The 13,896-nt window shown below is 38.8% G+C and overlaps 1 protein-coding gene across 2 annotated transcripts in view; it reads right to left on the bottom strand.

The window, feature by feature from the left end:
* Positions 1-2,347, bottom strand: part of si:ch211-117l17.6 (regulator of G-protein signaling 21) — a 7,050-nt gene extending 4,703 nt beyond the window's left edge. The window contains exons 1-4 of one of the 2 annotated variants that reach the window (XM_005946697.3): positions 2,163-2,347; positions 1,983-2,054; positions 1,846-1,895; positions 1,579-1,745 (exon numbers count right to left, since the gene is read on the bottom strand). In XM_005946697.3, the coding sequence (XP_005946759.1) occupies positions 1,579-1,745; positions 1,846-1,895; positions 1,983-2,054; positions 2,163-2,239 (366 nt within the window). In that variant the 5' untranslated portion in view covers positions 2,240-2,347. Of the gene's footprint in view, positions 1-1,578; positions 1,746-1,845; positions 1,896-1,982; positions 2,079-2,162 lie in introns of both variants that reach the window. The other variant, XM_005946696.3, reaches the window with a different exon arrangement.
* Between the last annotated feature and the right edge of the window lie 11,549 nt (positions 2,348-13,896).

Below are 13,896 nucleotides of genomic sequence, written 5' to 3' on the forward strand. Positions count from 1 at the left end.
ACACACACACACACACACACACACACACACACACACACACACACACACTACTTGTCCCTAAAGAGTTTCCTGTCCTGTTTTGTTTTTTTAACTATGTTATTTCTTGCTCCATTTGTATTTGGATTCTGCTTTTTCTTTGTAATTGAAATACTTCATTCTTTCAAAGAAACATTGAAGAATATATAAAACATTTGGCTTGCCATTTAGCTGAATGATTACTATTGTATTGGTCTTGCTTCACTTCAAGTTGCAACTAATTAAATAAGAAACCATTGTGGAAGTTCCTTGAATGGCTACATAAATCAGTTCCCCATAGACTTCTATATTTCCACGAAATACAGCATTAAAAACATTTTAACAGCCTGCTTCAAAAAAAAAACCAAAAAAACCCTAACATTATTCTCTGTGGGTAAAATCCCTCTTTAAGACAATGTTTTTTTTAAAATACCTTATTCATGTGGATGTTGGAGGTAGGAGTGTGACTGCTTATCCTGTCACAGGCAGCTGGTGGCCTTAGTTCTCCAACTCCAGTTATTAAAGTGGACTTCTTCCTCTTCCCTTTGTCTATTGTGTTATTGCCTTTTAGAGGACTTTAATTAAATTACCTAACAAATAATATAGCATGCTGTGAGGTACAACCTGTATTAGAAGTTTGTGTTTCAATTTATGATTGCAGGTTGCTAACCTAGCACGCTAGCTATAGCTCATAACTTAAGACTCCAAACTCCAAATATGGCCACATCTGACTCCAAAAAACTAACATAAATATCTAATCCTATAATAATGTGTAGTAGAATTAGTATCCAAGTGTACGTTGCTTGACAACCCCACATGATACATGTGCTGCTTACTTGCCACCACTAAGTGATTTCTTACTAGGAATGTATATATTTTGTGTGCAGTCTGTGGTTCACAATGGGAAAATTCTGTGCCATATTTGAAATGAATAAAACACTACATAACCTCCCTCCATACTCTTCTACTTTAACTTGTTTGTTGGTATTTTTACGTGTTCGGTATTGTTCTTACTGTCTTGTACGGAAGAGGATTAGGGCCACTGGAAAAAAAAGAAAAAAGAAAAAAAAAGAAGTGGGCACGTCTTTTTTTTCTTCTTCTTTTCCTAAATTCTGAGAATAAAGTCAGAATTGTGAGATTAAAGTCAGAATTCTGACTTTTTTCTCAGATTTATTTTCCAGTGGCCCTAATCCTCTTCCGTAGTCTTGGAGCAACTGTGACAACATAATTATCTCTGGGATTTCTTAAAGTATTCTGATTCTGATTCAGTGCATCTTCCCTGAAAATATGGCACAGAAAATACTGTACTAAAAGCACCAGAAGCACTGGAAGTTATGAAATTTGGTAATCATCTGCATTGCTTCACTGAATTTGTAAAAGTTTTGTACAGTTTTTTCTCTGATGCAATCATACTTTCCTCTTTTCTGTAATGCCAGTTTGATAAAATGCAGTTTATATTTGGGCCTACTTTTAGTTTACAAAGTTACTCAGAAAGTCCAAGAAAGTAATTTCTTCTTTTAAGTATGAAATATGATTTAGCTCTGGTATAACAGACAAACTGACCTCTCTGCAGGCTGTAGGCTGGATGAACTCCCGGTAGATCTCCTCTGCTCTCCATTGAAGGTCTTCTGGTGAGGTAGTCAACCTGAACTCTTCACATGCGAGCCAGAACTCAATGTTTTCCTCACTGAACTCAGACTGCAGAAAAGAGTGGAATGCTGCTAAATACTCTGCAAAGAGGGAAATGGTTAAACATACAGAATTATTCATTATGTGAAATTCATTTGTAGAATCACATGGCTCAGTTTTGTGAAGAGTAACACTTCTTACTTTTGTCTTTTAGCAGTTTTTCCAGGTGAAGTTCATGGTCAGTCTGACAACTATAAGGAAATGATATATGGCTATTATTTTCTTTCTAATATACACCATGGAGATGAAAATAACTAACACTTCCAATCATATGATACCTTAGCTTTGAAGAGTACATCTCATCATTACATTTCTGTACACTGACACACTGGATATCCTTCTTACGCCTCCTGCAGTTCAGTACAATGTCAATCCTTAAAAACAAACTCAAGTTCAATATGTTTGTTAATGTAAAGTTTATAAATGTAAACTTAGTATTATTAGTGTGCTTGGCTTACCTTCGTGGCCGCTTCATGTTGGGCATTAAATCCTTAAATTCGTAAAGTCGAATCCTTGAAAATAAGAGTTTGGGCATTTTAATATCCCTGTAATTCCCTGTAGGGAAATACAATAGCCTGCTGTGATATGTGTAAAAGCACTGTTCCCTCCTGGGCTTGTCCTTAAACTGCCAGGAAAGGTATACCTATGACGCTGTGGGCCTGCTGGTACCTGTATCTAAACGCCAATTGGATACGAATACAAATGTCTGTTGTTAGACTCATCTACCCTTGTTACTGACTCACAGCTGTAAAATTCCTATGGGAGAATTTTTTTTTCCGTTACTCAGATTTCTGGAAAAAGGTATTTAGGTGACTGATTGACTGCGTGATGTATGTGTAGTCCATATAGGGCGATATGAGCGTTTGCCTTTTACTTGTCTGTATGGAGATTCTAGATGCACTACCTATGCCATATTTTAAATCAGTACTTCACAAATGGTGTGCCGAGACATGGGTGTGCCGTAAGGGAAGTCCAGGTGTGCTGTGGGATCTTGTGAGAATCATGATTCATTTTTACAATGAATGGCAGGGCAAAGTCACGAATTAGCAGTTAATTTACTGATCAGTTGTTTGCATGCATTCATGTCCCTGAAAAAAGGCATAACATTTGTTAAAGGCAACCGACTGACCATGATTGACAAGATTTTATTGTGTGAAAGAGGCTATGATTAATTAACCACCAGCAGAGATGACCCACGATCTTAAAAACCCAGGAAAAAAAACCAGCTGTATTGGGATGTAAACATGCAGTAAAACAGGGATTGGATATTGTATCTATGTCCATTTTTTGTTGCTATGTGATGACATGAAGAGAAAAATTATGGGAATTCAACCAATTGGTGAAGATGTGATAACACATACAGTGAGCCCAGAGGTACTGGTACAACAGGTCAAATAATCTTGAAAAGGAAGGGCGCCAAGGAGATGATGCCATCAGATAAAAACATAGCTGACAATGGCTGCAGTGAACAATGTCAATTGTTTTTAACACTGTTTCACTCAAACATTTTTGACACTGTTGTAGCAGTGATATGGTATAGAGCTGTTATATGTCGACAAAGCATCTACGGATTACCAAGACAATCCCATGCATCCACATATTTTTTTTTCCCCCATCAAAAATACCTATGACCTCATCTTCTGATGCTTCTTGCACACACTTGTTGCCAGGTTACAAATAAACATTTTCCTTCCTAGTTCAATCCCCACTTTATTTTGATTAGTTGGCGAGAGACATTAAACATGGATGAGCGCAGAGAAGATTCAAAAGTTGAATCGGTTTGAGCTGAGTGCAGAAGCAAAAATGAACTTGGGGTTTTTATTTTTGCCGAGGACTCTGTGAACACGGAATTTCATTTGTCTAGATTTGTCTAGAACATTAGGCACTACAGGTCAGTTTGTATTTGTAGGCACAGGCCCTAAGCCACCCATTGGCAAATATTAGCTAATGCTATCACTGTGCACAGAAAATAAAGAGGAACCAACCATGCCTTCAGAGACAAACCTCACCTATTTCTGAATCAGAGTGCTGGATCTGAATCAGAGGGAGCAAAACTGTGAAACTGTCTACATGACAGTCTTGATTTTCAAAATATTAAAGGTATTTGATGAATTGGACAAACAGACTTGTACATTTACTTGTGTAAAACAATAAAAATAGAAACAAAGACAAGGCATAAAAAGGCTGGAATGTGCTTGAAAACGGCTAAAGTACCACACCCTTGAATCACTCTTTTTGCTAATTTGATTAAATGATAAGTTAAATATATTCTGCATACCAACAATAAATTGAACGTCATGGTAACAAGTGGCTTTCAAGTGAGAGCGGCATAACTCTAACACCCTAAATATTGGGTTGCAAGGCAATACATTGTAGAGCTAATGCCCTCTGATTTTAAGCAGGCTCCTGGACAATTGACCACCAAGTTGGGCCTTTGAAGGTACTGTTGAGGAATAGGGCCCAATAAGTCATTTGCAGGAAGCTCTTTAGATCAAAGACAGCATTATTTTTGTGCTGGCTATAAGAAGGACAACCAAAAAATGAAAAAGAATAACTCAAAAAAAGCTGTTTTGAAAACTGTGATGGCCCGAAACATGAACTGAGTCATACAAGGACAGAGTAGCAGCATTTTAAGGCACAGGAAATTAGTAGGGAAGTTTCTATAAGTACTGAAACTCCTGAAGCGAGTGACCCAGACAGTTCTGAGAACAACTCCTAAAACGCAAATGTCCCCTCTTTACTATCCCCATCAGCCTTAACATGCAAGCCTTAGACTATATGTGTAAACCAGCAAGACAAAGTTCCTCTTCTCTGATGACCCATATTGATATACTAATGGAAATTTTACAACACACAAAGTCGGTGCTTGTGTGCATTTTTGGGTGGGTGTGTTAAATCAGGTGTATCCATTTGGTGCTTTTCAAGATTCCCTCAGGGGTCTCGTTGTTGGGTATACTGCTGTGTTTGTGGTTAGGAGAATGTTGAAGTGGGTTTATTTCAAACTTTCCCCTCTAACACTACAGGAGCCGTAGTAGATGCACATGTGAAGCTGGAGATTTAAATTTTCAGTAGCCAACACCCTTAATATTGCATGCTTGATTGAACTGCACTTTCACACCAGGGCATGAGAAAATCCACAGAATACAGAACAGCTCTTTCTTAATCAATGTCTTCATCATGGGTCCATTGAGTTTGTGAAATTGCAACGTTGTGTCGCAAGTTCATTAAGTTGTAACAAATGGAAATGGCATTTTAATAGTCTATATAAAGTATTAGCATTATACAATACTGTACAATCTGGATTATCATTGTTACATTTATTAGCTTTGATATATTGCCCACTTCCAAGTTAATGTCTCTTGTACACCCAAATAGGTTGTTAATCTGCTAACTGTGCACAAGCTATAGATAATAGCATGGCTAGCTAACTAGATTCAACAATAATCTTGTAACATTCAAAAGAAATAAGAGCTTTTGATAATGTAGAGAAACATTCAGCGAGGTTATCAATCACATTTAAAAATCTATATCAAAATTGTAAGCCAACGATTATTAGATTTTTTTTTTATTGCTGTCCTAACTCCAGAAGCAGTGTATATTACCATGCCTAGCTACCTACTAGCTTCTGCAGTGACCTTGTAACCAGGTGTTTTTCAAAAGGACAAGATTTACATATAGTTATTTTGCGAGTCAATAAATTGAATATGTATGTAGAGATAATAGTTAAATAATGAACCAAGATGAAAATATAGAGTTGTCTAGAAAGAAAATATTATAGGGTCATTTAGACTAATTGCAATGGCATTTACTGAACAACTGGTTATACAAAGTATTTTTTCATCTGCGTTCTATTGACAATAATTTAAATCAAACTTCATATTTTGAACAATCTCTTTCTATGTTAAAGTGTAGCTCTTGCCAGAAACAGAATGTGTTTCAGGTGTGATGCACGTAAAAGTTCTGTATTTGCAGCTGTTCAACATAAGTAGCAAACATGACTTTTAAAGTTTCTTTTAAGTTTAAAGTTCCCTTTAAAGTAAGTTTAAAGTGGAAGCATTATGTTGGCCTGTACATATGATAGAGGATACTACAGCATCTGCTGTGTTACAGGAGAATTATAGACTAAATGAAATACACTAAACAAGGGAAAGCCTCATGCTTTAACATATGCTGAAATCATTTCTTTAGTCAAATGAATGTAAATAATATGACCCGAATACAGGCTAAAATAAATTATGATAAGTTCATACAATTCAATTTCTAAACTGGAACTCTTTGGACCGTGGATAGAATTAGAAAGGTAAGGGTTGTATGACTATCCCAAGGATCAAACATACATCACCATCACATTGTAGAAATGGTTCATTTTACTATAGGACTTGTATTCAGCATTCTTTTAAATAATAGACATTGAAACATGATTTTAAAGCAGCATTTAAGCTTCCCAGTGCATGAATTGACCTCAGCAATTAAGATAATTTCTAATAAAATAGTAATCCCAAGCATGCCTTTATCAAGTATGTGAAGTATCTGAATTTGAATCCCACTGAAAGTCTGTGTGGGATCTACAGAAAAAAGCAGTTTAGGCATAGAAGAAAATTAGTAAGCTGGAAGCTTTACCTTAGGGAATAAGCTAAAACTGGAAGTTTAAATGTGTTTGAAGATTGAATCATTTTCCATTTTTTAACATCATGTCTCAAAATACATCTTAAAAATGCTATATTTAGTTATCTTTTTGAAATAGTTTATCACGACTGGCTGATATTTTTTCACTGAATTAAATTTGCATTAATATCTTGGTTAATTTATTTATCTCACCCTGCTTTGTTTTTATAGCCTTTAAAGTAAATGTTCATGTGTGCCTGGGCCGGCTTGAGATTTTGCAAATGGGCAACAACCTGCTACATGAATTATTTCCTGTTAGTATTTTTATACTTGATGCTGTTTCTAAATGAAAATGAAAGGCAAATGATAAGAGACCAGAAAGAAGAGCAACAGCTAGCCAGCTTATCTCAGTGATCCTGACACAGATTGTATTCCTTATAAGGTAAACTACACGGGGACCATTCAGTGGCCCAGGTGTCATTCAGGAGCCATTACAACAAAACCACTCCACAACTTCATAAAAAGTATGATTGGAGTCATAAAATATTCCAGAGATTACATTTTTTTCATGCAATTTACAAAAAAGTGGAAAAAACTGCTCTATGCTAATTAGCCTGTGATGAGTGACGCTAGTAATGAGACGTCTTCAAGTTAACAAAACAGGTTTCAGTTGTGCCCTTTTTGTTCTCGAATTGTTATCAATTTAAATATATAAAGTAATATGATTTTAATAGACTAAAATCTCAATTGTTTGTATATAGATGGTGAAAAATTTGAACTTCCGCAGTGAAACACTGGAGCTTACTCAGTCAAGAGGTGGGTTATCAATGAGAGTCAGCCTTTTGATTACAACACATTAAAAAAAATGCAGGGCAGGGCACTTCCAGTTCTGCGGCTGCTTGTGACACTTGCAAAACATTGTGGCTCTACAGCCTTGTCTTCTTCAGTCTAAAACATCAGCTAGCCTGACTGACAGTTTAATTAAAAACAAATGGAAACACACAGTGGGTTGATTTCCTCTTGTGTTGCACGGTCGTACAACAGAGCAACCGAACAACGTGCCTTTTTGCAGCAGTAACTTTATTGTAGTTTTGCATCACAGGGCACTTGGGTGATTTTGCCTATACTGTACTTGAGTTTCATTCAGATTTTGTGGTAGTTAAAATGATTCCACATGCGTTTAAACTTCATTTACAAATGATCTAGAAATATGTGAAAATGCTTATTTTACTCAATTAATTATACCATCTTTAGTGACTCCTTTTTCTATTTTCTACTTTACTTACTGTGTCTGTTAACGTCATTCTAACATTATATCTTTGCTATTTTCCTGGTCAAGTGCAGTCCTTAGAAAATCAAGTAATGTTATCTGTAACAGACTGTTCTGAGGTGACAGCACAGAAGCACAAAACTACGTGTCATTTTTGCACTAACGAATTGAGTCAAATATTCCGCTGACGAATAGCAGTATAAAAACAACAAACACAGGCATCTGACTGAACAAAAAGCATGGTCGTGAACATTCTTTTCATATTTAGCCATTCAGAGGAGCTATTTTTAGACTACTAATATCTCTGTAGATCTTGTTGAACCTGACACATACTTTCCATCAAATCAAGTTCATTCCCACCTGCGTGCAAAAGAACATACAAAAAAAAAAAAAAGCTTTATGCATCAATCCGGTTTACCTCCTTTTTAGGGTTTCTCAGTTTAAATTTGTATTCTCCCATTAAATATCTAATGGTCTCACTGTTATAACTTATTAAACTACATAATGGCTACTGGTAATGCAGTAGCAGTGGTTCTGCAGCTTTGGTTTTGGAAGTTAAGGAGAAACAAAGTTTTTAGCAAGGTTTTAAATACCTAATGTAGATAGAGACAGTGCTAGCTAGTTGCTGTTTACCAGGAGCAGTGTTTTTACTCTTGTTCTGATTTAACCACTTATTTGCATTTTAAACACCGTGGTTCTTCTTTTCTTTGTGTCGTATGTTTTTTCCAAGTATGTTTACTGCATTAGAATTTCCCCAGATTTTCAATAATGTCCTTCTTTCTTAGTCTGCTGTATAAAACTACCTTTCAAAAGTGTGGTTGTGACATTAGCATTACATAATAATGGAAAATCATGAAACATTTCAACATATCAGGCCTGACTGACTGACAGGAAGTGGACTTGGTGAGACAATAACTCTAGCAGCTGTAATAATGTGGTGGAAACAAAAAAAAAAACTGAAACAAAAAAAAAAAACTAGAGACCATAAAAGGTTCTGTCACTTTCACTTAACTTTGTAGGAACAGCTTGCAATAATTATGTTTAATTAATTTATTACTAGGTAAAAAACAAAACAAAAACAAAACGCCAGCATGTTTTCATTCTACGCAGATGACAGAGAGGTATTTAAGATTTTGCTGTGAGTACTGGGAACGCTGTTGTTACTCTTACACGGAATTTAAACAGCTCTTTGATTTCTACACTTTCACAGAAGAAGAACAAACTCTGTTTTCTTATAGATGCTTTCAGGTCATTACAGCTACCAGTCACTTAAACCCTTCTCTGATCCTAAGCTTATGCTAGCAAATTATGTATTTTTTTCATTAAATTATCTCAGCCATCTTGGAAAAAAGACATTTCTGTGAATATACAGAAAGGCACTTTTTGCTTGTTTCCAGACCACAGGGGTAGTTTTCAGGGCTAGATTTGGGGCTGACGTAAGCCTCACAGTGATAAGAAGAAGAACACATTGATGTTGCTCACAGATCTGAACATATCCTCTCCTGTGCTTGCTTGCCCTGTGGGGAATAACAGCTTTTAACTAGATTTTATCTCATCAATCACAGGCGAGTTTAAATTGGCACCAAGCTTTGTTTGCATGCATGACTCAGACAGCTCAAGAAAAGACCCTTTACTATTTTAATCATCATACGACACAATCGTATCAACCCGAGGAGCTAGAAGAGAGAGAAAAAAGCCCTATCTTTGTTTTTGGAAATGATTTCTGCCAACCACATAAATGATTGCAAACAAAAAAAAAAACTGTGGTCACTGTGACATGCCGTCCCACTGAGCCTCAGGGTCGCTCGTAAAAGTGCCGCATTGGGAGTCGGAAGAGACGCACAGAGCTGATCCTCCGTGCTGTCTGGAATGAGCTTTTCCATCATGTTGGACATGGTCATGTCTATATGAGGTACAAGTGTGAATGAATAACCAGCTCGCAAGAGGAAGTGAGGAATTCTAGTACTCTTTTCTACAACAAGGCTCTGTGTTTCAAATTTAAAAAGCCCAGAAAGGGATTTTTTGGGAGTCTCTTTTAGTTTCTTTCACCGAGTAAACAAAAAAATGTTTTGTGATATAATTTTTTGTTGGGGGGGCTTCACACAGAGACATGACTCACAGCTCAAAGGAAGCGCCTATGTAGGTTTTGTTTCTTGTGAAAGAGAGGTGGGATGAGGAGCCGGTCAGGTTTCATTTTCAACATCATTACAGTTCGAGAAAGCTGTATGCAACGTGATGTTAGCAGCGCACATTGCATTCAGCATGATCATATTCCTGCTTTTCCACCCACAATTAAAGATCAGCTACTGAGCTCTAAAGCTTTGCTATTAACCCAAGTCTAAATATGTAAACAACTGATGCTATTAAATATAATAGACAATATCACAAATTGCATGCTGAGTCTGCAAAGACCTTCACTCATAGTCCTGCTACATTTAAATTATGTCTCTTGGTGTGCTGACCTTCAACTTGGTCACATTGAAAATCACCACTGTCTCAGCAGGCTGACACTGTGAGGAATCGGTGTCGCAAGTGTTTCACCAGAACACTGTGTGGAAGTGAAACAGCTTTCTATAGCTGATGGACACGAGGCCGTTTTGGAGGGAAGTCAGACTGTCATTTTCTTATCATGTCATCTACATTCCCCAGACTTGAGCTTGTGCCGCAAGTGTCACTCTTTGTGTCAGCATGAATTTTTACCACATGACACTTTCCTGTTTTTAGAGCATAGCTAATGATGAAATCTCTCAAAAGTCTTGTGAACATACACAACCTGGTGCTCATTCGAGTCCTGCAGTGTTGGAAACACAAAAGTTGCTCATTCTATGTATGTAAAGTTTGACCTAAGGTTAGAGTTAGGCTTGATGGCAACTTATTCTCGGTTTATGGTGCAGTGGTTGTGTTCCTACAGGTTATGGAACCATTTGCACTCCAAAAACCACTATAGCATGTAATAATTTGACTATGTGTAGATCGAATAATGATTGGTTGAAAAGTGGGCTGGAGCAGGGAAGGGAATGCCACTAAAAGTCACTAAGAGTGGAAGAAGTGCAAAAAAAAGTTATCAAAGATCAAAAAAGAGAGCAGGGAAAGAACAGAGATTGGCTGCAGTGGAGACTTTTCATTGTTTTTAAACACTCGGCCTCAGTTTGGCCCTTTTCTGTGGCGGCTTGAAGGACCAACAACGGCGCAAACAAGAGTGGCCCACACACTGGTTGTGCCTACTTAAGACTCTTTGGAGCACCCAGCAACCAAAGCTCCACAGCCAACAGAACCATGTTCCAGGATAGAAGCACCTCAGAGGGTTAAAAAGCTTGCTGCCTTTCCTCAAAATAAGATTTGGGGGAAAAAAAAAAACCCCACAAAGCCTCCAGGTATAATTACACAACATGCTAAGCATAACATGTGGTCTCAAAGGTCCGAGAGACGCAAATGAAATAAAAAATAATAGTTAAAAATGTGCAGTATAGTTTACTCTGCCTGATCCATGTCATACCCGTCTCATATGAGGCTGAAATGATAAGAGCTGGCATTTGTCTCCATCTAGTGGTTGGGTGTGAATACTAATCTAAAAGAATATGCAGAGTGAGGCAAGACTTAATTACCCAAACAGTTGATACAAAAAAAGGAAACTACCCTCAGGCACAAACAGTACCTGGTCAGAGGGCCCGGTGGCGCCAGTGTCTGGCAGCCTCGCCTCTGTCAGTACGCCCCAGGGTGGCTGTGGCTACAATGTAGCTTGCCATCACCAGTGTGTGAATGTGTGTGTGAATGGGTGGATGACTGGATGTGTAAAGCGCTTTGGGGTCCTTAGGGACTAGTATACAAATACAGGCCATTTACCATCTAGAGGCCACCTGCAGGTACTACTTTGTTTTCATTTGATTGGTTCTTAATCACAATACTCATAAAATGAAGGAAAAGGTTTTTTTTTCCAAAATGATGCACTGTGTTGCCAAAAATACTCACTCACCCATCCAAATCATTGAATTCAGGTGTCCCAATCACTTCCATGGCCACAGGTGTATAAATCTAAGCTCTCGGGAGCTGACATCACAGAGGGGGGGGGGGGTCAGGGGATGCTGAGGATGCACATTGTCGACACAAACACAAGACCAGGGGTGTCCAACTCCAGGCCTCAAGGGACAGTGTCCTGCAGGTTTTAGATGGGTCAGGTGTGTTGACCCTTCAGGCCGAGAGTTGGACACCCCTGCACTAGACACTCGTTCCAGTTTTGCACCAATTTTAAGCCCTGACTATGGCACACGGTTTTGCCCCTTTCATCTTTTTTATGAGACATCCCCTGGTGATTAAGACAGAAATACGATTGCCTTTCAGTTATGGAAGGCATGCAGTGACGTGTTTGTCTGACTGCACTGTGCCAGAGTTTGGTGGAGTAGGGATTATGGTGTGGGGTTGTTGTTCAGGAGTTGGGCTTGGGCCCTTAGTTCCAGTGAAAGGAACTCTTAATGCTTCCGCACACCAAGACATTTTGGACAATGTCATTCTACCAACTTTATGTGAACAGTTTAGGGATGGTCCCTTCCTGTTCCGACATGACTGCACACCAATGCACAAAGCAAGATCCATAAAGACGTGGATGAGTGTGCAAGCTAGCCGAGTTCTTCTCCACCAAAACACAGTCAGAGAGAGTCCTAACCTCAACCTTTTGGATGAATTGGACCGGGGACTGTGAGCCAGGCCTTCTGGTCCAACATCAGTGTCTGACCTCATGGCCAAAAGAATGGTCAAAAATTTCCATAAGCACTCATAAACCTTGTGGAAAGCCTTACCCGAAGAGTCAAAACTATTATAGCTGCAAACGGTGGGCCGACATCCTATTAAACCCTATGGATTAAGACCAGGATGTCACTTGAGTTCATATGCGTGTGAAGTGTGTGAATATTTTGGCAGCGTAGTGTGCCTTAGTGTATCACTGAGGTTGAATGGACGTCTTGAGAGTACTTCCTTCCTCATGAAGCCTATAGCTATTATTAAATCCTTCCTCTTTCCTTCTCTCGCACATTGTATTCCCTCTTTGCACCCTATTACCACCGACAGCTGATAAACCAAAAAAAAACAACAGCGATAACTGTGTCAAATATTCTCTGTGAATGATACAGCGTGGTTTTCCCCACTTTGTTTTTTCCCCCACACTAACACACCCGTTGGCACACTAGCTGGGAGAAAGCTACACGGGAAAAGTTGTTGCATCCTTAGATTACAAGCTAGCGTAGAAATAAAAGCACTCTTTCATCACTTCCCCCGTATCTCTAAAGCTTCTGTGCTAAAGCGCTGAAGGTCTGCCACAGGAGAAGTTAATCTGTGGGAGTGTGTGTTGAGACTGTGTAAAGTTGGGGGAGAAGGAACAGTTGGTGGGAGTCAGCAGAGACTCGGTTGCCTTATCTCCCACCCACTGCGAACTCTGCCACTCGTGCCCCTCCGAGTCCCAAATTCCCGGGGCATTATCTCTGCCTCGGCTGCTCACATTACATCGACCTGCTGGGGCTTCTCTGCCCCTGAGCCCTCCTTCTTTAACACAACCCCATCTTTTTTCCTACCCTTCTTTTGCCCTGCCATGCTTCTCTTCTCAATCACTTCCTGCTTCCTCTGCCTCCCTGCATCCCACTGTTCTTTTCAGTTTTCTCCAGTGTTTGTGCTTTCACTTATTTCTTTCTCTATACCCTTCCTCCTTTCCTTACCGCCTCTCCTAATTCACCCCCCCCCCCATTTCATTGTAAACTCACCACAAATCCTTCTTTTTCTCATTACTTGTCTCCACTCTCTTCCACTCTCCTCCCTATTCCTAATCCTTCTCTGCTTTGCTTTTTTCCCTTTTTCTAAATTACAGATTCTCTTTTCTTTTTGTCTCCTTCTCCTCCTACATTTTGACCTTCGCTGTCAAGCCCCTTTTCTCCCATCCCACCCTATCCTATCTTATCCCGTCCTATCCTGTCTCTCCTGAGTATTAAGCCCATGCTGAGTTCCACTAGCACCAGAAATACAATCAGATAATGCCAGACCAATCAGACAGGCAGAAGCTAGCTCCCTGCAGGATTGCTTGCACAGAGCAACTACATTTTGCAGATGTCGTGTGTGAGGTCCACAAAAGGTTTCCGTGCATGGCTCATTCAGGAAACATAACATAAGATCAGAAAATATATGTCACAATCTCTTGTTTATATCATGCCGTCCTCATTTTGATACATCTTTTTTTTTTCTTTTACTATAAATGACGGTAGTTGGGAATTAGATGCTAATTTCCGTCATGAGAAGTGTGTGTTGTTACATTTTACTTTATGGGTCATTCTTACTAT

This window comes from Haplochromis burtoni, unplaced genomic scaffold (assembly GCF_018398535.1).
Source record: "Haplochromis burtoni strain Fernald_Lab_line unplaced genomic scaffold, NCSU_Asbu1 Contig_491, whole genome shotgun sequence".
Classification (NCBI taxonomy): Eukaryota; Metazoa; Chordata; class Actinopteri; order Cichliformes; family Cichlidae; genus Haplochromis; species Haplochromis burtoni.